This window comes from Erithacus rubecula, assembly GCF_903797595.1.
Source record: "Erithacus rubecula genome assembly, contig: SUPER_Z_unloc_4, whole genome shotgun sequence".
NCBI lineage: Eukaryota > Metazoa > Chordata > Aves > Passeriformes > Muscicapidae > Erithacus > Erithacus rubecula.
Genome location: NW_027635670.1, coordinates 3,785,140 through 3,809,628, shown reverse-complemented (window position 1 = coordinate 3,809,628; position 24,489 = coordinate 3,785,140). Strand labels below are relative to the sequence as shown.

The window sequence follows — 24,489 nt, the reverse complement described above, 5'->3', positions numbered from 1 at the left end:
AGACACCTTGATGAATGAACTAGTGGGACTATGGGCAACACTGGCCTGTGATAGCAAGGTCATGAAGGCAGAGGTGCAGATGGTCCTGTCAGTCCTATTTCTGCATATCTCTGAAAACCAAGAAATCTTTCTTGATCAGTGAAGCACTGAGTTTGCAAAGTAATGGTTCCTTTGTTGTTCTTGTTTCCCTTTGGGCAGCATCCATATTTGAAGCCAGCTGAGGATCTCTCCAGATTGGTGTCTCTGATCATTGCAATGAATCAATGGAGGGAGTTCAGGAGCTGGGGACAACCATTTCAGGATGACTTTCTCCAATTCAAGTCCTGAGTGAGACTCAGAATAAAAACTGTACCAAGCTACAACTCCATTGGGAGTTCCTTCCTTGTCATCCTGTGAACAAGCTTTCCATTAACATTCTGAATTGTCCAATTTGGTTTTGGTTTTTTGGGTTTTTTTTTTTTTTTCAGATGGAAGGTACCATTTCTGATGGTTTTAGTGTGGTTTAGGAATTGGGGAAGGGTCTCCTTCCGAGACAAGATTATTTTTGCATTTTTTCCTTCCTTCATGTATATTCATGGAAATATAGACTATTGTTGTATGGTTACATACTCCTACGTAACTTGAGTACTTTTCCTCCCCTGGTAGGCAAAAAAGACAAAACACATTCCAAAGGCTCCTATCCTATCTTTGCTCCTCTGGGAACCAAGGTTAAAACATGTTCTCAACTACTTTCTCATAAAGTAGTTCTAGCCTGTACATCTGGTACAACTAGTAGGATGAATTACCAAAAAAAGAGTATTGGTCCAATACCGATACTCAACTGTGACAGACAAAAGACTCTCTAACAGTTTAAAGTTAGAAAGTGCATGTTTATTCAGCACTGGGCAGCAGTGTGAGGCAATTCTCTAATATGCACTGCTAAATCACAGGTGATCACAAAGTCTATTTATTAGCAAAGGGTTCAAACAAATAAATAATCATAATAACAGCCCCTCCCATTTCCTATGGTAATTAGCTTGAATACCTATTAAGCATGTGTGATTGACTTCTTAAGTTAAATCTGGAGTCATTTTTGTGAGGAGGGGTCTTAAAAGGAAGAAGTAAGGCAAGTCTTCTTCACCCTAAATTCTTGACCTTTTCTATCACTGACAATACAAATGATACCTGGGAATAGTCCAGTTTTCCAAAGAATGAGTTTCTGGTTGCATTGTCTATGTTCCTTTGATTCTGCTCAATAGTTTCATCTTTTCCCATTGTAAGCGCAGTTAAGCAAACATGAAATGACAATCAATTATTTAAGTTTCAGATAACTACTCCATTCTAACTTTTAATTGTTTTCAGCAAGGTAACTAAAATCCTAATTTTCTAAGATTAATGTTTCAGGAAGAACATGGGAGTCAAGAAGAGCTGGAATCAAAGGAGGGAAATTGCCTAATTATTGTGCTTCTAATTGGGAATTCTTATGGAAAATTATAACATGGGAGTCAAGAAGAGCTGGAATCAAAGGAGGGAAATTGCCTAATTATTGTGCTTCTAATTGGGAATTCTTATGGAAAATTATAACATGGGAGTCAAGAAGAGCTGGAATCAAAGGAGGGAAATTGCCTAATTATTGTGCTTCTAATTGGGAATTCTTATGGAAAATTATGTTAATTTTCCAAATTTATTAAACCACATTCACCTAATGTGGGGCAGTCATTTTTCCATATCTGCGCCTGCAGGCTTCAGTTAGAGACCAGAATTGATATCACCTCCTATACTAATATTGTCTCGACAGTATTTTGATTTGTTTCTCAATTGTTAGGGTATCACTTCCTCCACACTGCAGTGCCTTTGGAATACGGCCCATTGCCCAATTTTTGCACAGCCATGGTATTTGTAAGACAGAAAGTGGAATTTCATTTCCAGATGCTAAATTCCAATGAGTGGGGCAGCCAGAGCATCCTGTGCAGATAGAGGCCTGCAGCTGTGACTCAAGGGGGTTTTGGTTCCTGCCCAGTGCAACAGGGGCATCTCCTATGTGACTGCTGCTCCTTCTCTGGTGCCCATAGATAGTAGGTACAGGTTCTGCAAGGGGAATGGGACAGGGAGAGGGAATGTCTGCTGGCAATAGAGTGCAGTGGAAAATATTGGGAAAATGTTTGATTGTAACAAATTGTGAATTCTTTAAGCTTTACCAAACAGTGCTTAGTCCTAAATTCCCCAATGGCAGTGATGATTGTGTGCAAGTGGCTTTGTTTTGAGAATAAATAGAGTGGTCCTGTTAAGAGGACAGCTGGAATGCATTCAAGGGGATCAAAGTGATTTTTGGAGGCTCTTGACCACCAAAGGAGAATTTGAGGAATGGGATGTTACCCAAACCACTGTGTCAGGGACCAGAGTTGTGTCTGAGGCCCTGCCATATTTTGATCCATGTTTGAGCAGGTCGACAAGGCAATGAAGAAAACTGTATTGTTTAACAGGTGGGAACTGTACCCTTGAAAGGGAAACAATGTATTGGTGAATGGGTGGGCAGTCCACCTTTGGAAAAGGAAAAATGCATGATGGAGCCATTTTGGCATGGGGTCAGTATCGTGAGCCCTCATGGCCCCATCTCACACAATGGCCATGTGTGAGCTGAGCTGTAACTGGGAAAATTCCAGTCCTGAGCAAGAGACAGAAGGCCTGGTTCAGGAGTGGAGGGGTGAGAAGTACATGATGCTCACTGTTTTGATCCAGGACATGTCCTGAAAGTGCACTGCATACCTAGCAGGTCCTACAAGTCTGACTGTTTCCAAAGTGGAATAATGGCAGAGATGTACATAGACAGGAGCCCTGGACATGTCCAAAAAATGTGCAAATATGTGGAGACATTTGTTAGGAATTACTTCAGCTGTTATGCCAACAGTGCCTTCTCTCTTAATTCTGTGCAATGCTCTGGGCCATTTTCTTGGTCTGGTTTCCTTTGCTTTGGTCCCATCTGAGTGCTCAGTTCAGTCTGTAGGTGCATGGGGCACTCTTGGAGTTATTCTTGGATCCCTTGAATAACAAGGTTTGGCCCACCCAGGGAATTTGTGCTGCTTTGGGACAGGAAAACTTCCCATGCTATTTTGTGTTTGCAGTAGGGAAGGTTGGGCTGCTTTGCATAAATTCAGGGGCCAGTGCAGAACATTTGCTTTGTGATGTCAGGGCAGGGTTGCCACGCTGTTGTGGTGACACGAGAAGGCTGCCTTGGTGCACAAAGGGCTTCAGTGCCAGAGCCACCCTTGGGTGTGCTCAGCGCAGGAGCGTCCCACGGTTTGTCAGTGGGCAACTGCACAATGAGAACGGCCTTGTTTTCTTTTGTGTTCCAAACTTGCAGAACAGTGGAACAATAATGGAGGATATCGTTGCTGCAATTTGCGCAGTTTATGGCATTGGTTATTCCAGCTATTACCTGACTAACCTGGGACGTAAGTAGAGATTTTTATTGGGTGTAACCTAACCTGGCTTTTGTATGCCTTCCTGCTCTTTCTTAGTGACTGGGTTGATTTGGAAACAGAAAGAGCATTAGGATGCCACTGGATTGGTAAAGCTCCTGTCAGCATGTTCCACTCAAAACGGGGTTGCCACGGGGCTGTGGGCAGCATTTGCAGGGGAACCTGCAGAGGTTGCATTCCCTCCACGGGAGAGTCTGTGGCAGCAGAGTCTGACATTTCCTCGATGTGCTGGACCAACCAGAACAATTTTGAAAATGCAGACTGGGAGACCTTCTCAGAAGACCTGCTAAAATTTCTGCAGTTCTTACAAGAGTTCAGAGAAAGCTTTTTCCTAAATTTTATCATGAAAAGATTTGACTGTCTAATTTGAGCTTTTCCTAAGTGCTAAGTGGAAACACTAAAATAGTGTTTCCCTTTACAATGAAAAACTACAAAGCAGTGAGGTTTTGCTCCTGAACCCTGGAGCTGCTGCTGTGCAGTTTCACTGCCAAAAGAACTTTCACAGTTCAGAGGGATTTTGGTGAAGCTTTTCTGGGCAACTCTTTTCAGCAAGTTAATGAGAATTTGTGCATGCAACTAATTTTAAAAAGAAGTACCAGAAGGGCAGATTAAAAAGCTGCTTTATGTGTAGGGCAGAAAAGAAGCATTGAGTGATTAAAGGGCTATTTGCAATATATTGATTAAATTTGTATTAATTTGCTGGCTAAACACTCCAAAGCATAGACAGCCGAGAATGTCATCCTGTTCTCTTGCTGGCAGTGTGAAAGAGCTGAGTCTCCTGGATGCCTGTTGTGAAACAGAAAGTGCTCTCTGTTTGGGTTGACTTGTTCTGTGGAATTCATCAGTCCAGGCAGTTGTCTCAAGGAATCTGCTTCATTTTCCTTGTTCAATACAGGTCACCTGAGACGTGTACTCAGAACTGCCATAAGAGAGGTGAGTGAGAAAGAAATATTTAATGTTCCCGATTTTAAGAAATGAGGTAAAGGTAGTGAGCTTGGCCTGTGGCAGGAGAGTGTGGAGGATCAGCTGGGTAGAATAAAAGAAAATCCATTTCCATGTCTCAAGCATCAGTGGAAAAGGCATGGTTGGCTATGACCTGATTTTTTATTTTAGAGCTTTAAATAACTCAATACTCAGTTTTCAGAGAGACTGTGGTTTGCAGATTATATGGAATAGCGTGGAATATTGCATTCAGAGCCATATCCAGGTCTTTGAAATTAAGCCATTATAATTTAGATGGAGATCCTTATAATTCCATTCCCATGACAGTTTATGATTTCACTTTAGGAAAGTAGGTTATAGAGCTCAATAGAATAATGGTAGGTAATAACGTGTTCCTCATGCTTCTCTCTGAACATAGAGTCAACAAGCAACAGAAGACTCTCCTCTGTTTCTCCCATCTACTGGAGAAGGGGCCAAAGATGAGGAAACTGAACTCAGGCAACCAGCTCTGGTCACACCAGAGTCTGAATATTCTGAGGTGGTAAGGACCAATCCTTGCTGGCTCAGTCTTTAGTACAAGACAGAGCTGCAAGTTCTTGAGCAGCCAGCACTTGCTATTGGTGGCTGAGGATGCTGAGTGCTGGAGTCCTGTCAGGACCTAGCAATTCCCCTCACCCTGTGAGAGCTTGATAATAGGCTTTGATCTGGCATAATTTGGCCACATGTACCTGGCCTTCTGATAGAGGACAGCATGAAGCATGGAGGAGAGCCAGCCCCATGAGGAATCATGTCAAAGACCTGGAGCTCACCTTGTTGGATACATAGGGGACACTGTAGTCTGGAGGGACCTGTCCCACTCCAGAGATTGGCCAAGGCATTACAGGCACAAACTGACCCCACAGACTCTTTGGGGTGCTTTGTCCCCACAAACTCCTTGGGTATATTTACCTGATCGAGGCACATTGTGGATTTGCTACCTGAGGACAGGGATTTGATGCCTTTATTGCCAGGTGGTTCTTTTGCCTTTTCTAACAGAGTGGTCAGTAGCAGAGTGCAGTCTGAATGCACCTGTGTTTCGATAAGGTGCAAAGAGATGATTGTGGTGTCCATTAATCCCTGTGGGCCTAGGGATATCCTCTGTGCAAAATGACGAAAACTGCATAGTTCAAAACCCGTTCCAGAGGCAAAACCCAGAGGCCAGATGTGTCTCTTGACACCTTCTATTGTGCGGTCTGTCTTGATAACTCCGCTTGAAAATGCAATTATCACCTGCAGAGGGGGGAAGACATGAAAAACTTGGACTGCTGTCTTATTCTTTCCTGATAAGCACAGGAAAGGCATCTTGAAATTCTGGATGCTATGTCTTTTGTCAAATCTACAACTCGGTAAAGGAGCCAGGGTTACTGGCCAACAGCAGCTGAACATGAGGCAGCATGTGCCCAGGTGGCCAAGAAGCCAAGGGCATCGTGGCATGTGTCAGCAATAGCGTCTGGAGAAGGGCAAGGGAGCTGGGGAGGGGTGGGAGCACAAGTGGAAAGAGGATGTGCTGAGGGATCTTTAGTCTGGAGGAAAGCGAGGCTCATGATGGACCATCCAGGCATACTTCCATAAATGCCTACATAGAGTCCGAAACATAAGAGGCTCTTCCAATCCCCTCACTGCATCCAGATGCATTAGACACTAGAGTAGGTGAAAATTTGATTTTTTGCTTTTTTTGGTTTGCTGATCTATTGGGAAGAGAAACCCTGCTCATTTTGTCTTTATGCAGCAAGCAAAGGTGCTTTTCCTCAAGATTTTCTTTTCCACCATATTATGCGATTCTGATAGTGTTTTAGTTCTCCAGGACTGCAGGAGCCACAGCTGATTATTCCCTGATTTTCCATTTCAAAGCTTTAAAATACCCTGAGCACAGCTTTCAGAGGGAACCTTGCTTGCTGGTAGTAGCCAGGGTAGAATTTTGATTTCAGAGCCATATGCAATTCTGTTGAATCAGCCCATTTTTATTTAGTTGGAGTGACTTAGAATCCCATTGCTGTAACAGTTTATAATTTTGCCTTAGTAGATCAGGTTGTAGAGACAAATCAAAATAAGGGTATAAGTGATAGGTAATGGCCTGTCCCTCATGCTTTTCTCTGTCCACAGGGCCCTGAACCAACAGAAGATTATCCGTTGAGTCCTTCAGCTCTGGGAGAAGATGCCAAAGACGAAGGAATTGACTGGAAGTCTTCAGCTGTGGTAACACCACACTCTGAATATTCTGAGAAGGTAAGCACCACTTCTGGCTGGCGCTTTTCTTAGTAAAAGATAGAGTTCCAAGTCCTTGACAAGGAACGATATGCTATTGGTGGCTGAGGATGCTGAGTGCTAGACTCCTGTCCAGGCCTAGCAATTCCCACCAGCCTATGGAAGCTTGATTATGGCTTTATTCTGGCATGATTTGGCCCCAGCTTGCAGGGCTTCTTATAGAGGCCAGCATGAAGCATGAAGGATACCAAAGCCCCAGGAGGGATTCTGTCAAAGACCTGGAGCTAAGCCTTGTTGGATACATAGGGGACACTGTGGTCTGGAGAGACCTGTCCCACTCCAGAGACTGACCAAAGAGCTACAGGCACAAAACGATTTATCTGACCACACAGGCTTTTTATGTTTCCTTGTCCTCACAAGCTCCTTGGGTGTGTTTACCTTGGAGTATTTCACAGACACATTGTTGAGGTGCTGCTTGAAGTGAGATACTTGGTACCTTTAATGTGAGGTCCTTCTTTTACCTCTTCAGGAAGGGCAGTCAGTACCATAATGCAGTCTGAGTGCACCTGTGTGTCAATAACCTGCAAAGAGATGATTGTGGTGTCCATGAATCCCTGTAGGCCTAGGAATGTCCGGTGTGCCCAATGACGAAAACTAAACGCATTTCTGAGGCAAAATCCAGTGGCTACATGTGTCTCTTGACATTTCTATTCTGTGGTCTGCCTTGATAATTCTGTTTGAAAATGCCATTAGAGCCTGGAGAGGGGGGAAAAGATGAAAGACTTGGACTATTGTTTTGTGTATCTAAGAAGAGGAAAGACATAATGGAATTCTCAATGTTTTATTCTAAGTCAAATGTGCAATGTTGTGCCTGGGATGCTGCTTTGGAAAAAATAAGCCTAGGGTGCCAGACAACACCAGCTGAGCAAGATGCAGTATATGCTCAGGTGGCCAAGAAGGCCAAGGGCATGGTGGCTTGTGTCAGCAATAGTGAAGCAGCAGGAGCAGGGCAGTGAGCTCTGCCCTGTGCTGGGCGACGCTGCAGCCGCTGCTGGAATGCTGTGTCCAGTTGTGGGCACCTGTGGAGCAGAAAGACATTGAGGGGCTGGAGCATGTCCAGAGAAGGGCAAGAGAGCTGGGGAGAGGTGGGAGCACAAGCCCAATGAGGATGAGTTGAGGGGGCTTGAGTTGGGGGAAAGGGAGTCTCATGAAAAATCTTCTAGGCCCACATCCATAAATGCCTATATGACAGTCGTCCCCAAAATAGCTGCTCCATATCAAGCGTCCCCTCACTGCATCCAGATCCTTTAGACACGACACTAAGTGACACTTTGATCCTTTGGTTTCTTGGGTTTTTGGTTTGCCAAAAGACAGGCCATACTCATTTTGTCTTTATGCAGCATACAAAGGTGTTTTAGCTTAAGATTTACTTTTACGGCATATTATGAGATTCTTACAGCATTTTACTTTTCGACGTCTGAAGCAGCCACAGCTGGATATTCCCCAATTTTATATTTCAGACCTGTAAAGAACTCAGAGATTAGTTTTATGAGAGGAGGTTGCTTGCTGATAGTAGACAGGGTGGAATGTTGAATTCAGAGCCACATACTGTTCTGTTGAATCAGCCTATGTAAATTTGTCAGAATGACTTAGAATCCCATTGCTGTGACCGTTTATGATTTTCCTTAGTAGAGCAGGCTGTGGAGGTTAATAGAAATAAGGGTATAGATGTTAGGCAATGGCCTCTTTGTCATGCTGCTCTCTGTCCACAGAGCCCAGAACCAACAGAAGACTATCCACTGAGTCCCACAACTCCCAGAGAAGAGGCCAAAGAGGAAGAAATTGAACACAAGTCTTCAGCTGTGCTGACACCACAGTCTGAATATTCTGAGGAGGTAAGATCCAGTCACTGCTGGCACTGTCTGCAGTACAAGCCAGGGCTGCAAGCTCTTGAGCAGCCAGCACTTGCTATTGGTGGCTGAGGATGCTGAGTGCTGGAGTCCATCAGGACCTAGCAATTCCCACCACCCTGTGAGAGCTTGATAACAAGCTTTGATCTGGCATGGTTTAGCCCCAGCTTGCAGGGATTCAGAGAGAGGCCAGCATGCAGCATGGATCATACTCAGCCCCAGGAGGAACCTTGTCAAAGACCTGGAGCTCCGCCTTGTTGGATACATAGGGGACACTGTCTGGAGAGGCCTGTCCCACTCCAAAGACTGGCTAAGGAGCTACAGGCACAAAAATGGTTGATCTGATCACAGTGAGGCTCTTTGAGATGCTTTGTCCTCACAAGCTTCTTGGGTGTATTTACCTGGCAGTGTTTCAGAGACACTATTGTGGAGTTGCAGCTTGAGATATTTGGAGCCTTTAATTCCAGGTTGCTCTTTTGCCTCTTCTGGCAGAGCATTCTTTTGCACCTTGCAGTCTGAATGCACCTGTGTTTTGATAAGGTGCAAAGAGATGATTGTGTTGTCCATTAATCCCTGTGGGCCTAGGGATTTCCTGTGTGGGAAAAGTCAAAATTTGCATAGTTCTGGACCCAAGTCTGAGGCAAAACCCAGAGGGTACGCATCTCATCATACTATCTATTTTGTGGACTGCTTTGATAACTATGTTTAAAAATACCATTGGAACCTGGACAGGGGGAAAAGCTGAAAGACTTGGAGTATTGTTTTGTGTATCTAAGAAGAGGAAAGACATCGTGGAATTCTTGATGCTTTATTTCAAGTCAGATGTGCAACTTTGTGCCTGAGGTACTGCCCGGGACAAAAGGAGCCAGGGTTGCTGGTCATCAGATGCTGAACATTTCGCAGCATGTGCCCAGGTGGTCAAGAAGGCCAAAGGCATCGTGGCTTGTGTCAGCAATAGTGGGGCAGCAGGAGCAGTGAGCTGTGCCCTGTGCTGGGCGCTGCTGCGGCCGCTGCTGGAGTGCTGTGTCCAGTTGTGAATTTTTCTGAACCAGAAATACATTGAGAGGATTGAGCATGTCCAGAGAAGGGCAAGGCAGATGAAGAAGGGGTAAGAGCACAAGCCAAAAGTGGATGTGCTTAGGGAGTTTTAGTATGGGGGAAGGGAGTCACACAAGGGACCATCCAGGCACACTTCCATAAATGCCTACATGACAATCCTCCCTACAAGATTCGTTCCATGACAATCGTCCCCTCATTGCATGCATATGCTTTAGACACTGGAGTATGTAACACTTTGATCCTTTGGTTTCTTGGGTTGTTGGTTTGCCAGAAGAAGAAGCCACGCTCATTTTGTCTTTATGCAGCATGCAAAGGTGCTTTGGCTCAAGATTAATTTTTCCAGTATAGTGTGAGATTCTGGTAGTGTTTTAGCTTTCCACATCTGCAGCAGCCACAGCTGGCTATTCCTTAATTTTATATTTCACAGCTTTAAAGACCTCAGAGCTCCGTTTTCCATGAGAAGGTTGCTTGCTGATAGTAGCCAGGGTGGAATGTTGAATTTGGAGCCACGTGCAGTTCTGTTGAATCAGCCCGTTTAATTTTGTCGGACTGACTTAGAATCCCATTGCTGTGACCATTTGTCATTGTTCCTTAGCAGAGCAGGTTGTACAGTTGAAGAGAAAAGTGGGTATACATGTTAGGTAATGGCCTCTTCATCATTCTGCTCTCTGTCCACAGAGCCCAGAACCAACAGAGGAATATCCACTGAGTCCCACAACTCCCAGAGAAGAGGCCAAAGAGGAAGAAATTGGGCGTAAGTCTTCAGCTGTGCTGACACCACAGTCTGAATATTCTGAGGAGGTAAGTGCCAGTCCTTGCTCGTGCTGTCTGCAGTACAAGACAGAGTTGCGAGTTCTTGAGCAGCCAGCACTTGCTATTGGTGGCTGAGGATGCTGAGTCCTGGAGTCCTGTCAAGACCTAGCAATTCCCACCACCAGTGAGAGCTTGATTATGTCTTTGATGATTTGCCCCAACCTTGCTGGGATTCAGATAGAGAACAGCATGATGCATTAAGGGTACCAAGCCCCAGGAGGGAACATGTCAAAGACCTGGAGCTCAGCCTTGTTGGATACCTAGGGGACACTGTGGTCTGGAGAGGCCTGTCCCACTCCGGACAGTGGCCAAGGACCTACAGTACAAAAATTGGCCTGATCACACAGGGTCTTTGGAGTTCTTTTTCCTCAAGAGCTTCTTGGGTGTGTTTATCAGGGAGTATTTCAGAGAATGATCAGGGAGTTGCAGTTTGAAGTGAGATACTTGGTGCCTTTCTTGCCAGGTGGTTCTTTTGCCTCTTCAGGCAGAGTGGTCAGTAGCAGAGTGCAGTCTGAGAGCACCCGTGTTTTAATAAGCTGCAAAGAGATGATTGTGGTGTCCATGAATTCCTGTGGGCCTAGGGATGTCATCTGTGACAAATGACAAAAACTGCATAGTTCTAGACCCATTTCTGAGGAAAAACCCAGAGGCTACCTATGTCACTGGATACTATGTATTATGTGGTCAGACTTGATAACTCTGAGAATGCCGTTAGAGCCAGGAGAGGGAGGAAAGATGGAAGACTTGGACTGCTGTCTTGTGTTGCTAAGAGGGTAGACATCGTGGAATTCTCAATATGTTATTATAAGTCAAATTTGCAACTTTGTGCTTAGGGTGCTGCCTGGGAGAAAAAAAGCCAGGGTTGCTGGTCATCAGATGCTGAACATGAGGCAGCATGTGCCCAGGTGGCCAAGAAGGCCAAGGGCATGGTGTCTTGTGTCAGCAATAGTGTGGCAGCAGGAGCAGGGCAGTGAGCTGTGCCCTGTGCTGGGCGCCGCTGCGGCTGCTGCTGGAATGCTGTGTCCAGTTGTGGGCCCCTGTGGAGCAGAAAGACATTGAGGGGCTGGAGCGTGTCTGGAGAAGGGCAAGGGAGCTGGGGAGGAGTGGGAGCACAAGTGCAAAGAGGATGTGCAGAGGGATCTTTAGTCTGGGGAAAGGAAGTCTCATGAGGAACCCTCCAGGCACACTTCCATAAATGCCTACATGACAGTCCTTCCCACAAGGGCCGTCCCATGCTAAGCATGTCATCATTGCATCCAAATGCTTTAGTCACTGGAGTATGCAACACTATTTTTTTTTAGTTCATGGTTTACCAGGAGGAGAGTCCATGCTCATTTTGTCTTTATGCGGCAAGCAAAGGTATTTTAGGTTAAGATTTCCTTTTACAGGCATATTATGGGATTCTGATACTGTTTTAGCTTTCCACGTCTGCAGCAGCCATAGCTGGTTATTCCCCAATATTTTCCTTTTCAGAACATCAAAGAACTCAGAGATTAGTTTCCTGAGAGAAGATTGCTTGCTCATAGTAGCCAGGGTGGAATGTTGAATTCAGAGCCACATACTGTTGAATTTTAAATTTGTAAATTTGTCAGAGTGACTTAGAATCCCATTGCTGTGACCGTTTATGTTTTTCCTTAGTAGAGCAGGCTGTGGAGGTTAATAGAAATAAGGGTATAGATGTTAGGTAATTGCCTCTTTGTCATGCTGCTCTCTGTCCACAGAGCCCAGAACCAACAGAAGACTATCCACTGAGTCCCACAACTCCCAGAGAAGAGGCCAAAGAGGAAGAAATTGAATACAAGTCTTCAGCTATGGTGACGCCACAGTCTGAATATTCTGAGGAGGTAAGATCCAATCACTGCTGGCACTGTCTGCAGTACAAGCCAGGGCTGCAAGCTCTTGAGCAGCCAGCACTTGCTATTGGTGGCTGAGGATGCTGAGTGCTGGAGTCCATCAGGACCTAGCAATTCCCACCACCCTGTGAGAGCTTGATAACAAGCTTTGATCTGGCATGGTTTAGCCCCAGCTTGCAGGGATTCAGAGAGAGGCCAGCATGCAGCATGGATCATACTCAGCCCCAGGAGGAACCTTGTCAAAGACCTGGAGCTCCGCCTTGTTGGATACATAGGGGACACTGTCTGGAGAGGCCTGTCCCACTCCAAAGACTGGCTAAGGAGCTACAGGCACAAAAATGGTTGATCTGATCACAGTGAGGCTCTTTGGGATGCTTTGTCCTCACAAGCTTCTTGGGTGTATTTACCTGGCAGTGTTTCAGAGACACTATTGTGGAGTTGCAGCTTGAGATATTTGGAGCCTTTAATTCCAGGTTGCTCTTTTGCCTCTTCTGGCAGAGCATTCTTTTGCACCTTGCAGTCTGAATGCACCTGTGTTTTGATAAGGTGCAAAGAGATGATTGTGTTGTCCATTAATCCCTGTGGGCCTAGGGATTTCCTGTGTGGGAAAAGTCAAAATTTGCATAGTTCTGGACCCAAGTCTGAGGCAAAACCCAGAGGGTACGCATCTCATCATACTATCTATTTTGTGGACTGCTTTGATGACTATGTTTAAAAATACCATTGGAACCTGGACAGGGGGAAAAGCTGAAAGACTTGGAGTATTGTTTTGTGTATCTAAGAAGAGGAAAGACATCGTGGAATTCTTGATGCTTTATTTCAAGTCAGATGTGCAACTTTGTGCCTGAGGTACTGCCCGGGACAAAAGGAGCCAGGGTTGCTGGTCATCAGATGCTGAACATTTCGCAGCATGTGCCCAGGTGGTCAAGAAGGCCAAAGGCATCGTGGCTTGTGTCAGCAATAGTGGGGCAGCAGGAGCAGTGAGCTGTGCCCTGTGCTGGGCGCTGCTGCGGCCGCTGCTGGAGTGCTGTGTCCAGTTGTGAATTTTTCTGAACCAGAAATACATTGAGAGGATTGAGCATGTCCAGAGAAGGGCAAGGCAGATGAAGAAGGGGTAAGAGCACAAGCCAAAAGTGGATGTGCTTAGGGAGTTTTAGTATGGGGGAAGGGAGTCACACAAGGGACCATCCAGGCACACTTCCATAAATGCCTACATGACAATCCTCCCTACAAGATTCGTTCCATGACAATCGTCCCCTCATTGCATGCATATGCTTTAGACACTGGAGTATGTAACACTTTGATCCTTTGGTTTCTTGGGTTGTTAGTTTGCCAGAAGAAGAAGCCACGCTCATTTTGTCTTTATGCAGCATGCAAAGGTGCTTTGGCTCAAGATTAATTTTTCCAGTATAGTGTGAGATTCTGGTAGTGTTTTAGCTTTCCACATCTGCAGCAGCCACAGCTGGCTATTCCTTAATTTTATATTTCACAGCTTTAAAGACCTCAGAGCTCAGTTTTCCGTGAGAATGTTGCTTGCTGATAGTAGCCAGGGTGGAATGTTGAATTTGGAGCCACGTGCAGTTCTGTTGAATCAGCCCGTTTAATTTTGTCGGACTGACTTAGAATCCCATTGCTGTGACCATTTGTCATTGTTCCTTAGCAGAGCAGGTTGTACAGTTGAAGAGAAAAGTGGGTATACATGTTAGGTAATGGCCACTTCATCATGCTGCTCTCTGTCCACAGAGCCCAGAACCAACAGAAGAATATCCACTGAGTCCCACAACTCCCAGAGAAGAGGCCAAAGAGGAAGAAATTGGGCGTAAGTCTTCAGCTGTGCTGACACCACAGTCTGAATATTCTGAGGAGGTAAGTGCCAGTCCTTGCTCGTGCTGTCTGCAGTACAAGACAGAGTTGCAAGTTCTTGAGTAGCCAGCACTTGCTATTGGTGGCTGAGTATGCTGAGTCCTGGAGTCCTGTCAAGACCTAGCAATTCCCACCACCCTGTGAGAGCTTGATTATGTCTTTGATGATTTGCCCCAACCTTGCTGGGATTCAGATAGAGAACAGCATGATGCATTAAGGGTACCAAGCCCCAGGAGGGAACATGTCAAAGACCTGGAGCTCAGCCTTGTTGGATACCTAGGGGACACTGTGGTCTGGAGGGACCTGTCCCACTCCGGACAGTGGCCAAGGACCTACAGTACAAAAATTGGCCTGATCACACAGGGTCTTTGGGGTTCTTTTTCCTCAAGAGCTTCTTGGGTGTGTTTACCAGGGAGTATTTCAGAGAATGATCAGGGAGTTGCAGCTTGAAGTGAGATACTTGGTGCCTTTCTTGCCAGGTGGTTCTTTTGCCTCTTCAGGCAGAGCGGTCAGTAGCAGAGTGCAGTCTGAGAGCACCCGTGTTTTAATAAGCTGCAAAGAGATGATTGTGGTGTCCATGAATTCCTGTGGGCCTAGGGATGTCATCTGTGACAAATGACAAAAACTGCATAGTTCTAGACCCATTTCTGAGGAAAAACCCAGAGGCTACATATGTCACTGGATACTATGTATTATGTGGTCAGACTTGATAACTCTGAGAATGCCATTAGAGCCTGGAGAGGGAGAAAAGATGGAAGACTTGGACTGCTGTCTTGTGTTGCTAAGAGGGTAGACATCGTGGAATTCTCAATATGTTATTATAAGTCAAATTTGCAACTTTGTGCTTAGGGTGCTGCCTGGGAGAAAAAAAGCCAGGGTTGCTGGTCATCAGATGCTGAACATGAGGCAGCATGTGCCCAGGTGGCCAAGAAGGCCAAGGGCATGGTGTCTTGTGTCAGCAATAGTGTGGCAGCAGGAGCAGGGCAGTGAGCTGTGCCCTGTGCTGGGCGCCGCTGCGGCTGCTGCTGGAATGCTGTGTCCAGTTGTGGGCCCCTGTGGAGCAGAAAGACATTGAGGGGCTGGAGCGTGTCTGGAGAAGGGCAAGGGAGCTGGGGAGGAGTGGGAGCACAAGTGCAAAGAGGATGTGCAGAGGGATCTTTAGTCCGGGGAAAGGAAGTCTCATGAGGAACCCTCCAGGCACACTTCCATAAATGCCTACATGACAGTCCTTCCCACAAGGGCCGTCCCATGCTAAGCATGTCATCATTGCATCCAAATGCTTTAGTCACTGGAGTATGCAACACTATTCTTTTTTAGTTCATGGTTTACCAGGAGGAGAGTCCATGCTCATTTTGTCTTTATGCGGCAAGCAAAGGTATTTTAGGTTAAGATTTCCTTTTACAGGCATATTATGGGACTCTGATACTGTTTTAGCTTTCCACGTCTGCAGCAGCCATAGCTGGTTATTCCCCAATATTTTCCTTTTCAGAATGTCAAAGAACTCAGAGATTAGTTTTCTAAGAGAAGGATGCTTGCTGATAGTAGCCAGGGTGGAATGTTGAATTCGGAGACACACACTGTTCTGTTGAATCAGCCTATGTAAATTTGTCAGAGTGACTTAGAATCCCATTGCTGTGACCGTTTATGTTTTTCCTTAGTAGAGCAGGCTGTGGAGGTTAATAGAAATAAGGGTATAGATGTTAGGTAATTGCCTCTTTGTCATGCTGCTCTCTGTCCACAGAGCCCAGAACCAACAGAAGACTATCCACTGAGTCCCACAACTCCCAGAGAAGAGGCCAAAGAGGAAGAAATTGAGCGCAAGTCTTCAGCCATGGTGACACCACAGTCTGAATATTCTGAGGCGGTAAGTGCCAGTCCTTGCTGGTGCTGTCTGCAGTACAAGGCAAATCTGCAGGTTCATGAGCAGCCAGCACTTGATATTGGTGGCTGAGAATGCTGAGTGCTGGAGTCCTGTCAGGATCTAGTTATTTCCGCCAGCCAGTGAGAGTTTGTTAACGGGCTTAGATCTTCCATGATTTGGCCCCAGCCTTCTGGGATTCAGGTAGAGACCAGCCTGAAGTATGAATCATACCCAGCTCCAGGAGGGATCATGTCAAAGACTTGGAGCTTAGCCTTGTTGGATACACAGGGGACACTGTCTGGAGTGACCTGGTCCACTCCATAGACTGGCCAAGGAACTACAGGCACAGAACTGTTGATGTCATCACACAGGCTCTTTGGGGTGCTTTGTCCTCATGAGCTTCTTGGGTATGTTTACTTTGGAGTGTTTCAGAGATGTATTGTGGAATTGCAGCTTCAAATGAGATATTTGATTCCTTTAATGCCAGATGGTTCTTTTGCCTTTCTTGCTAGAGCGTTCTGTAGCAGTGTGCAGTCTGAGCGCACCTCTGTTTTGATAAGCTGCAAAGAGGTGATTGTGCTGTCCATGAATCTGTGTTGCCCTAAGGATGTCCAGAACTGCATAGTTCTGGACCCATTTCTGAGGAAAAACCCAAAAGCTACAGATGTCTCTTGACAGTGTCTATTCTGTGGTCTCCATTGATAACTCCAATTGATAATGCCATTGGAGCCTGAATTGGGGATAAAGCTGATAGACTAGGACTATTGTTTTGTGTATCTAAGAAGAGGAAAGACATTGTGAAATTCTCAATGTTTTATTCTAAGTCAGATATGCAATTTGTGCCTGAGGTGCTGCCTCAGACAAAAGGAGCCAGGGTTGCTGGTCAACAACATCTCAATATTTGGCAGCCTGTGACCAGATAGCTAAGAAGGCCAAGGGCATGGTGTCTTGTGTCAGCAATAGTGGGGCAGCAGGAGCAGGGCAGTGAGCTGTGCCATGTGCTGGGCGCCACTGCGGCCGCTGCTGGAATGCTGTGTCCAGTTGTGGGTCCCTGTGGAACAGAAAGACATTGAGGGACTGGAGCAAGTCTGGAGAACGGCAAGAGATCTGGGAGGGGCTGTAGCATAATCCCACATTGTACGTGGTGAGGCAGCTTCACTAATGGGGAAAGGAAGTCTCATGATGGACCATCCAGGCACACTTCCATAAATACCTACCTTGACAATCCTCCTCACGAGGGCCATTTCCATGCCAAGCGTTCCCTCACTCCATCCAGATGCTTTAGACACTGGAGTAGGTGACACTTTGTTCCTTTGGTTTCTTGGGTTGTTGGTTTGCCAGGAGGAGGACCCATGCCCATTCTGTCTTTATGCAGCAAGCAAAGGTTCTTGGCTTAAGATTTCCTTTTCCAGCATATTATGAGATTCCAAAAGTGTGTTAGTCTTCCACGACTGTAGCACATACAGCTGGCTATAGCCTAATTTTCCATTTCAGAGCTTTAAAAAACTCAGGGCTCAGTTTTCTGAGAGGAGGTTGCTTGCTGATAGTAGCCAGGGTGGAATGTTGAATTCGGAGCCACATACTGTTCTGTTGAATCACCCCATGTAATTTTGTCGGAATGATTTAGAATCCCATTGTTGTGACCATTTATGATTTTTCCTTAGTTGAGCGGGTGGTAAAGCTGAAGAGAAATAAGGGTATACTTGATAGGTAATGGCCTCTTTGTCTTGCTTCTCTTTGTCCACAGAGCCCAGAACCAACAGAAGACTATCCACTGACTTCCTCAGCTTCTGGAGAAGAGGCCAAAGGGGAAGAAAGTGAACACAAGTCTTCAGCTGTGCTGACACCACAGTCTGAATATTCTGAGGAGGTAAGATCCAGTCACTGCTGGCACTGTCTGCAGTACAAGCCAGGGCTGCAAGTTCTTAAGCAGCCAGCACTTGCTATTGGTGGCTGAGGATGCTGAGTGCTGGAGTCCTGTCAGGACCTAGCAATTCTCCCCCAGCCTATGAGAGCTTGATTATGGGCTTTGACCGAGCTTGATCTGGCCACAGATTGCTGGGATACTGAAGGCTGATGCTGAGGCCAGCCTGAAGCATGAATCATACCCAGCTCCAGGAGGGACCATGTCAAAACCTGGAGCTCAGCCTTGTTGGATATATAGGGGACACTGTGGTCTGGAGAGACCTGGCCTACTCCACAGACTGATCAAGGAGCTGCAGCCCAAAATGTTTGATCTGATCACACAGGCACTTTGGGATGCTTTGTCCTCACAAGCTCTTGAGTGTGTTTACCTGACAGTGTTTCAGATACGCATTGTGGAGTTGAAGCTTAAACTCTGAGATTTCATGCCTTTAATGCCAAGTGGTTCTTTTGCCTCTTCAGGCACAGCGTTCTGTAGCAGAGTGCGGTCTGAGTGCACCTGTGTTTTGATAATGTGCAAAGAGATGATTGTGGTGTCCTTGAATCCCTGTAGGCCTAGGGATTTCCTGTGTGCCACATGACGAAAACTGCATAGTTCTGGACCCATTTCTGAGGCTAGATGTGTCTCTTGACACTTTCTATTGTGTGGTCTGCCTTGATAACTCTTTGAAAATGCCATTGCAGCCTGGAGACGTGAAGCAGTTGAAAAATTTGGACTGTTTTTTTGTGTATCTAAGAGGGAAAACATAGTGGAATTCTCAATGTTTTATTCTTAGTCAAATGTGCAACGCTGTTCCTGGGCTGCCTGGGAGACAATAAGCCTGAAGAGCAGGTCAACAATATGAGGCAGCATGTGCCCAGGTGGCCAAGAAGACCAAGGGCATCCCAGTGCGTGTCAGCAATAGTGGGGCAGCAGGAGCAGGGCAGTGAGCTGTGCCCTGTGCTGGGTGCTGCTGGAGTGCTGTGTCCAGTTGTGGGCCCCTCTGGAGCAGAAAAACATTGAGGGGCTGGAGCGTGTCTGGAGAAGGGCAAGGGAGCTGGGAAGAGGTGGGTGCTGGTTTTGCATGTAGGGCTGTTGCCTGAGGGGTGTCTGAGAGGAGGAGCACAGGCACAGAAACAGAGGAGGTCTGCTTTTCCCTGTAGAGGTTCCTCTGTAATTTGCAGGGACAGATCAGAGGGCTGATTTAGTAGTTGACAGCCTGGGTAATTAATTGAAGAGTTATTTTGCTTTCATAAATTGCACTGGTGTACTTAATTGGCCTCTTTGCACTTCCGTAGAAAAATGATGTAACAGCTGGCTTGGGCTGGCCTGGCCCTGGCTGAGCCCAGTCCCCTCTCAGCCTGGCTGGGCAGGGTGTGGGGGAGCCACCGAGGCCTCCCTCTCCCTATTTTTAGCTGGGGAGCCCTGGTGGCTGGGCGGAGAGGCCTTTTCTGAATTCCTGGTCCCCACCTCCCGGTGTGGCCATGACTCAGACAGGGCTTCTGCTGAAGTTTTAGAAGCCACCAGGAGAGGGAAAGAGTCCCCCAGCTGACCGCGCCATATGGAGAGGTGCAGCTGGGCTTTGCAGTTCTGTCCAACCTCTTCCACATGGCCCGTGCGGCCTGTGAAGCTCTAGCACGTTTCCCTCATGGCATGGCCCAGCTCTCTTCACCTTTTAGGTGCAATTTTAACTCTTTTAATGCCTGGATAAGACTACAGATTTTTTGAGCTCCCCTGAATGAGAGGAATAAAGCAAGGAGTCCACTGAAGTCAGTGAAATGAATGCTAAGTTTCAAGATGGGAAGAGATTGAAAAGATTAAGTGGCTGAAAAACCTTTTTTGTAGGCTGTGAGGGGACTGGACTAGACTAAAATTCCTTTAAACTCTGAGAACCTACTTGGGGGAGGTTAAAGTGCTTGAGGAAAAATATCTTTTGCTCTGAGGGAATGGAACTCTCTGTTGTGGAACTGGAAATATGGACAGAGACATTTAATAGAAAAAGGTATGAAGAGAATTTTTTCTTTGAGCATCTTCTCTTTAAAAGTAATACCCCCATGTGTGTAGCATAACCCATAACACAGCTCTGGAAAGACTATGAATATGAAAAAAAATCGCACAATTTCTAATTTTCTCCCGGGCAGACACAAATGGTGAAAGTGAAGACATCCCCTAGGCCTAAACCAAAAAAAGAACTTTCCTCTCTAGAGTGAACTGAAATGATTATCTAAGTGGATAACTGACTAAAGTGTTCCCTGTATGTTGTTGTTGAGAAATGTGGAACATGAAGGAGAACGGAAGAGGGAATGATTGGGAAATCTTATTCTGAAATTCCTTCTTTTTTTTTCCTGTGTTATTAAGAAATTTCTTCTTATGCCATTTTAACTTTTAGGCCTCCCTTGTTTTTGCTCCTAAATCCTATCTCTACATGTAATTGAATATATTAGAATTGGCAAACTCAAATCAAACTTGACAGGGTGGCAGCACAAATCCAAAGAGGATGTGCTGATGAAGTTTTAGTATGGGGAAAGGGAGGCTCATGATCATCAAGGCACACTTCCATAAATGCCTACATGACAGTCCTCCCCATCAGGGCCATTTCCATGCCAAGCATCCCCTCACTGCATCCAGATGCTTTAGAAACTGGAGTAGGTAACATTTTAATCCTTTAGTTTCTTGGAGAGTTGGTTTGCCAGGAGGAGAAGCCATGCTCATTTCGTCTTTATGCAGCAAGAAAAGGTTCTTTGGCTCAAGATTTCCTATTCCAGCATATTATGAAATTCTAATATTGTGTTAGTTTTCCACGACTGTAGCAGCCAAAAGTGGTTACTCCCTGATTTTCTAATTCAGAGCTTTAAAGAGCTCAGACATCAGTTTTCTGAGAGGAGGTTTCTTGCTGATAGTAGCCAGGGTGGAATGTTGAATTTGGAGACACATGCAGTTCTGTTGAATCAGCTCCTGTAATTTTGTCAGAGTGAATTAGAATCCCATTGTTGTGACCATTTATGATTTTTCCTTAGTAGATCAGGTTGGAGAGCTGAATAGAAATAAGGGTATACATGTTAGGTAATGGTCTCTTTGTCATGCTGCTTGCTGCTCTCTGTCCACAGAGTCCAGAACCAACAGAAGACTATCCACTGAGTCCCACAATTCCCAGAGAAGAGGCCAAAGAGGAAGAACTTGAGCACAAGTCTTCAGCCATGGTGACACCACAGTCTGAATATTCTGAGGCAGTAAGTGCCAGTCCTCACTGTCTTTAGTACAAGACATAGTTGCAAGTTCTTGAGCAGCCAACACTTGCTATTGGTGGCTGAGGATGCTGAGTGCTAGAGTCCTGTCAGGACCTAGCAATTCCTGCCAACCTGTGAGAGCTTGATAACAACCTTTCATCTGGTATGATTTGGCCTCAGGTTGCTGAGATCCTAAAAGAGGCTAGCCTGAAGCATGAAAGATACCCAGCCCCAAAAGGGGTAATGTCAAAGACCTGGAGCTCTGCCTTGTTAGATACGTAAGGGACACTGTGGTCTGGAGAGACCTTTCCCACTCCATAGACTGGCCAAGGAGGCACAGGCACGAAATAGTTTGATCTGACCACACAGGTACATTGGGATGCTTTGTCCTCTCAAAACTCTTGGGTGAGTTTACCTGGGAGTATTTCAGAGACACATTGTGGAGTTGCAGCTTGAAGTGAGATATTTGGTGCTTTATTGCCAGGTGGTTCTTTTGCCTCTTCAGGCAGGGCAGTCTGTAGTAGACTGCAGTCTGAATGCACCTGTGTTTCAATAAACTGCAAAGAGATGATTGTGGTGTCCATGAATCCCTGTAGGCCCAGGGCTGTCCTGTGAGCCCAATGACGAAAACTGCATAGTTCTGGACCCATTTCTGAGGCAAAACCCAGAGGCTAGATGTGTCTCTTGACACTTTCCATTGTGTGGTCTCCCTTGATAGCTCCATTTGAAAGTTCCATTAGAGCCTGGAGAGGGGGAAAAAGCTGATAGACTTGGATTGCTGTCTTGTATTGCTCAGCAAAGCAATGACACCTTGGAATTCCAGATGCTGTTTGTTAAGTCAAAAGTGAACTTGGGAAATATCAGTAAGAGTTTCTGGTCAACAGCTCCTAAACATGAGGCAGCATGTGCCCAAGTGGCCAAGAAGGCCAAGGGCATGGTGTCTTGTGTCAGCAATAATTGGGCAGCAGGAGCAGGGCAGTGAGCTGTGCCCTGTGCTGGGTGCTGCTGCGGCCGCTGCTGGAGTGCTGTGTCCACTTTTGGGGTTGGAGCATGTCCAGATAAGGGCAAGAGAGCTGAGGAGGGGTGGGAGCAAAAGTGCAAAGAGGATGTGCTGAGGGAGCTTCAGTAATGGGGAAAGGGAGGCTCATGATGGACCTTCTAGGCACACTTCCATAAATGCCTCCATGACAGTCCTCCCCACTAGGGCCATTTCCATGCAAACATCCCCTCACTGCATCCAGATGCTTTAGTCATTGCAGTAGGTGACATTTTGACCCTTTGGTTTCTTGGGTTTTTGGTTGGCCAGGAGGAGAAATCATGCTCATTTTGCCTTTATGCAGCATGCAAAGGTGCTTTGGCTCAAGATTTCCTTTTCCGGTATAGTATGAGATTCTGATACTGTTTTAGCTTGCCACATCTGCAGCAGCAACAGTTGGCTATTCCCTAAGTTTATATTTCAGAGCTTTAAAGAACTTAGAGCTCAGTTTTCAGGGAGAAAATTGCTTCCTGATAGTAGCCAGGGTGGAATGTTGAATTTGGAGCCACATACTGTTCTGTTGAATCACCCCATGTAATTTTGTCGGAGTGAATTGGAATCCCATTGCTGTAATCATTTATGATTTTTCCTTAGTTGAGCAGGTGGTAAAGCTGAAGAGAAATAAGGGTATACTTGATAGGTAATGGCCTCTTTGTCATGCTTCTCTCTGTCCACAGAGTCCAGAACCAACAGAAGACTATCCACTGACTCCCTCAGCTCCTGGAGAAGAGGCCAAAGAGGAGGAAATTGAACACATGTCTTCAGCTGTGCTGACACCACAGTCTGAATATTCTGAGGAGGTAAGATCCAGTCACTGCTGGCACTGTCTGCAGTACAAGCCAGGGCTGCAAGTTCTTGAGCAGCCAGCACTTGCTATTGGTGGCTGAGGATGCTGAGTGCTGGAGTCCTGTCAGGACCTAGCCATTCCCACCAGCCTATGAGAGCTTCATTATGGCTTTGATCTGCCCTGATTTAGCCCCAGGTTGCTGGGATTCTGATAGAGGCCATAATGAAGTATGAATCATATCCAGCTCCAGGAGGGAACATGTCAAAACCTGGAGCTCTCCCTTGATGGATACATATGGGACACTGTGGTGTGGAGAGACCTTTCCCACTCTGCAGTCTGGCCAAGGCGCTACAGGCACCAAAGTGGTTGATCTGAGCACACAGGCTCTTATAGACTGTTTCGTGTAGATAAGCAAAAGATAGACAATTTGGAATTCCTGATACTGTATTCTAAGTCAAATGTTAACTGGGACAAAACCAAAAATGTGTCCCGGTCAGCAGCAGCTGAACATGAGGTAATGTGTGCCCATAAGCCAAGAAAGACATGGTCATTCCGTTCTCTGTCAGCAATAATGGGGCAGCAGGAGCAGGGTAGTGAGCTGTGCCCTGTGCTGGCCACTTGTTTGGCAACAAGTTGAGCTCTGTGTCCAGTTCTCGGCCCCTCTTAAGCAAAAAGACATTGAGGGGCTGGAGCGTGTGTGCAGAACAGCAAGGGAGCTGGGAAGAGGTAGAAGTGCACCCCAGTGTAGATGTACTGTGGGAGTCTTAATCTGGAGGAAAAGGGAGGCTCATGATGGATCATCCAGGCACACTTCTACAAATGCCTACATGACAGTCCTCCCCACTAGGGCGGTTTCCATGCCAAGCATCCCCTCATGGCATCCAGATGCTTAAGACACTTGTGTAGAAGACACTGATCTTTTCATTTCTTGGGTTGTTTGTTTGCCAGAAGGAGAAGCCCTGCTCATTTTCTCTTTTTACAGCAAAAAAAGGTACTTTGGCTCAGATTCCGTATTCCGGCATATTAGGAGATTTCCACTTCTGCAGCAGCCATAGCTGGTTATTCTCTGGTTTTCCTTTTCAGAGCTTTAAAGAACTCAGAGATTAGTTTTCAGAGTTGCTTGCTGGTAGTAGCCAGGGTGGAATGTTGAATTCAGAGCCACATGCAGTTCTGTTGAATCAGCCCATGTAAATTTGTCAGAGTGTCTTAGAATCCCATTGCTGTGTCCGTTTATGATTTTTCTCAGTAGGTCAATCTGTAGAGCAGAATAGAATAAAGGTATAAATGATAGGAAATGGCCTCTTCATCATGCTGCTCTCTGTCCACAGAGTCCAGCTCCAAAAGAAGACTATCCACTGACTCCCTCAGCTCTTGAAGAAGAGGCCAAAGAGGAAGAAACTGAGCGCAAGTCTTCAACTATGGTGACACCACAGTCTGAGTATTCTGAGGCAGTAAGTGCCAGTCCTCGCTGGTGCTGTCTGCAGTACAAGCCAGGGCTGCAAGTTCTTGAGCAACCAGCACTTGCTATTGGTG

General features: G+C 46.0%; 1 protein-coding gene across 15 annotated transcripts in view; it reads left to right on the top strand.

Annotated features, from left to right (window-relative positions):
- Positions 1-1,929: 1,929 nt before the first annotated feature.
- Positions 1,930-24,489, top strand: part of LOC306814966 (uncharacterized protein) — a 36,919-nt gene continuing 14,359 nt past the window's right edge. For 2 of the 15 annotated variants that reach the window (XM_079331508.1, XM_079331504.1), the window contains exons 1-12: positions 1,930-3,431; positions 4,354-4,391; positions 4,819-4,941; positions 8,417-8,539; positions 10,292-10,414; positions 12,148-12,270; positions 14,023-14,145; positions 15,884-16,006; positions 17,751-17,873; positions 21,014-21,136; positions 22,847-22,969; positions 24,285-24,407. In XM_079331508.1, the coding sequence (XP_079187634.1) occupies positions 3,356-3,431; positions 4,354-4,391; positions 4,819-4,941; positions 8,417-8,539; positions 10,292-10,414; positions 12,148-12,270; positions 14,023-14,145; positions 15,884-16,006; positions 17,751-17,873; positions 21,014-21,136; positions 22,847-22,969; positions 24,285-24,407 (1,344 nt within the window). In that variant the 5' untranslated portion in view covers positions 1,930-3,355. The remainder of the gene's footprint in view (positions 3,432-4,353; positions 4,392-4,818; positions 4,942-8,416; positions 8,540-10,291; positions 10,415-12,147; positions 12,271-14,022; positions 14,146-15,883; positions 16,007-17,750; positions 17,874-21,013; positions 21,137-22,846; positions 22,970-24,284; positions 24,408-24,489) is intronic. The other 13 variants (XM_079331510.1, XM_079331509.1, XM_079331511.1 and 10 more) reach the window with 12 other exon arrangements.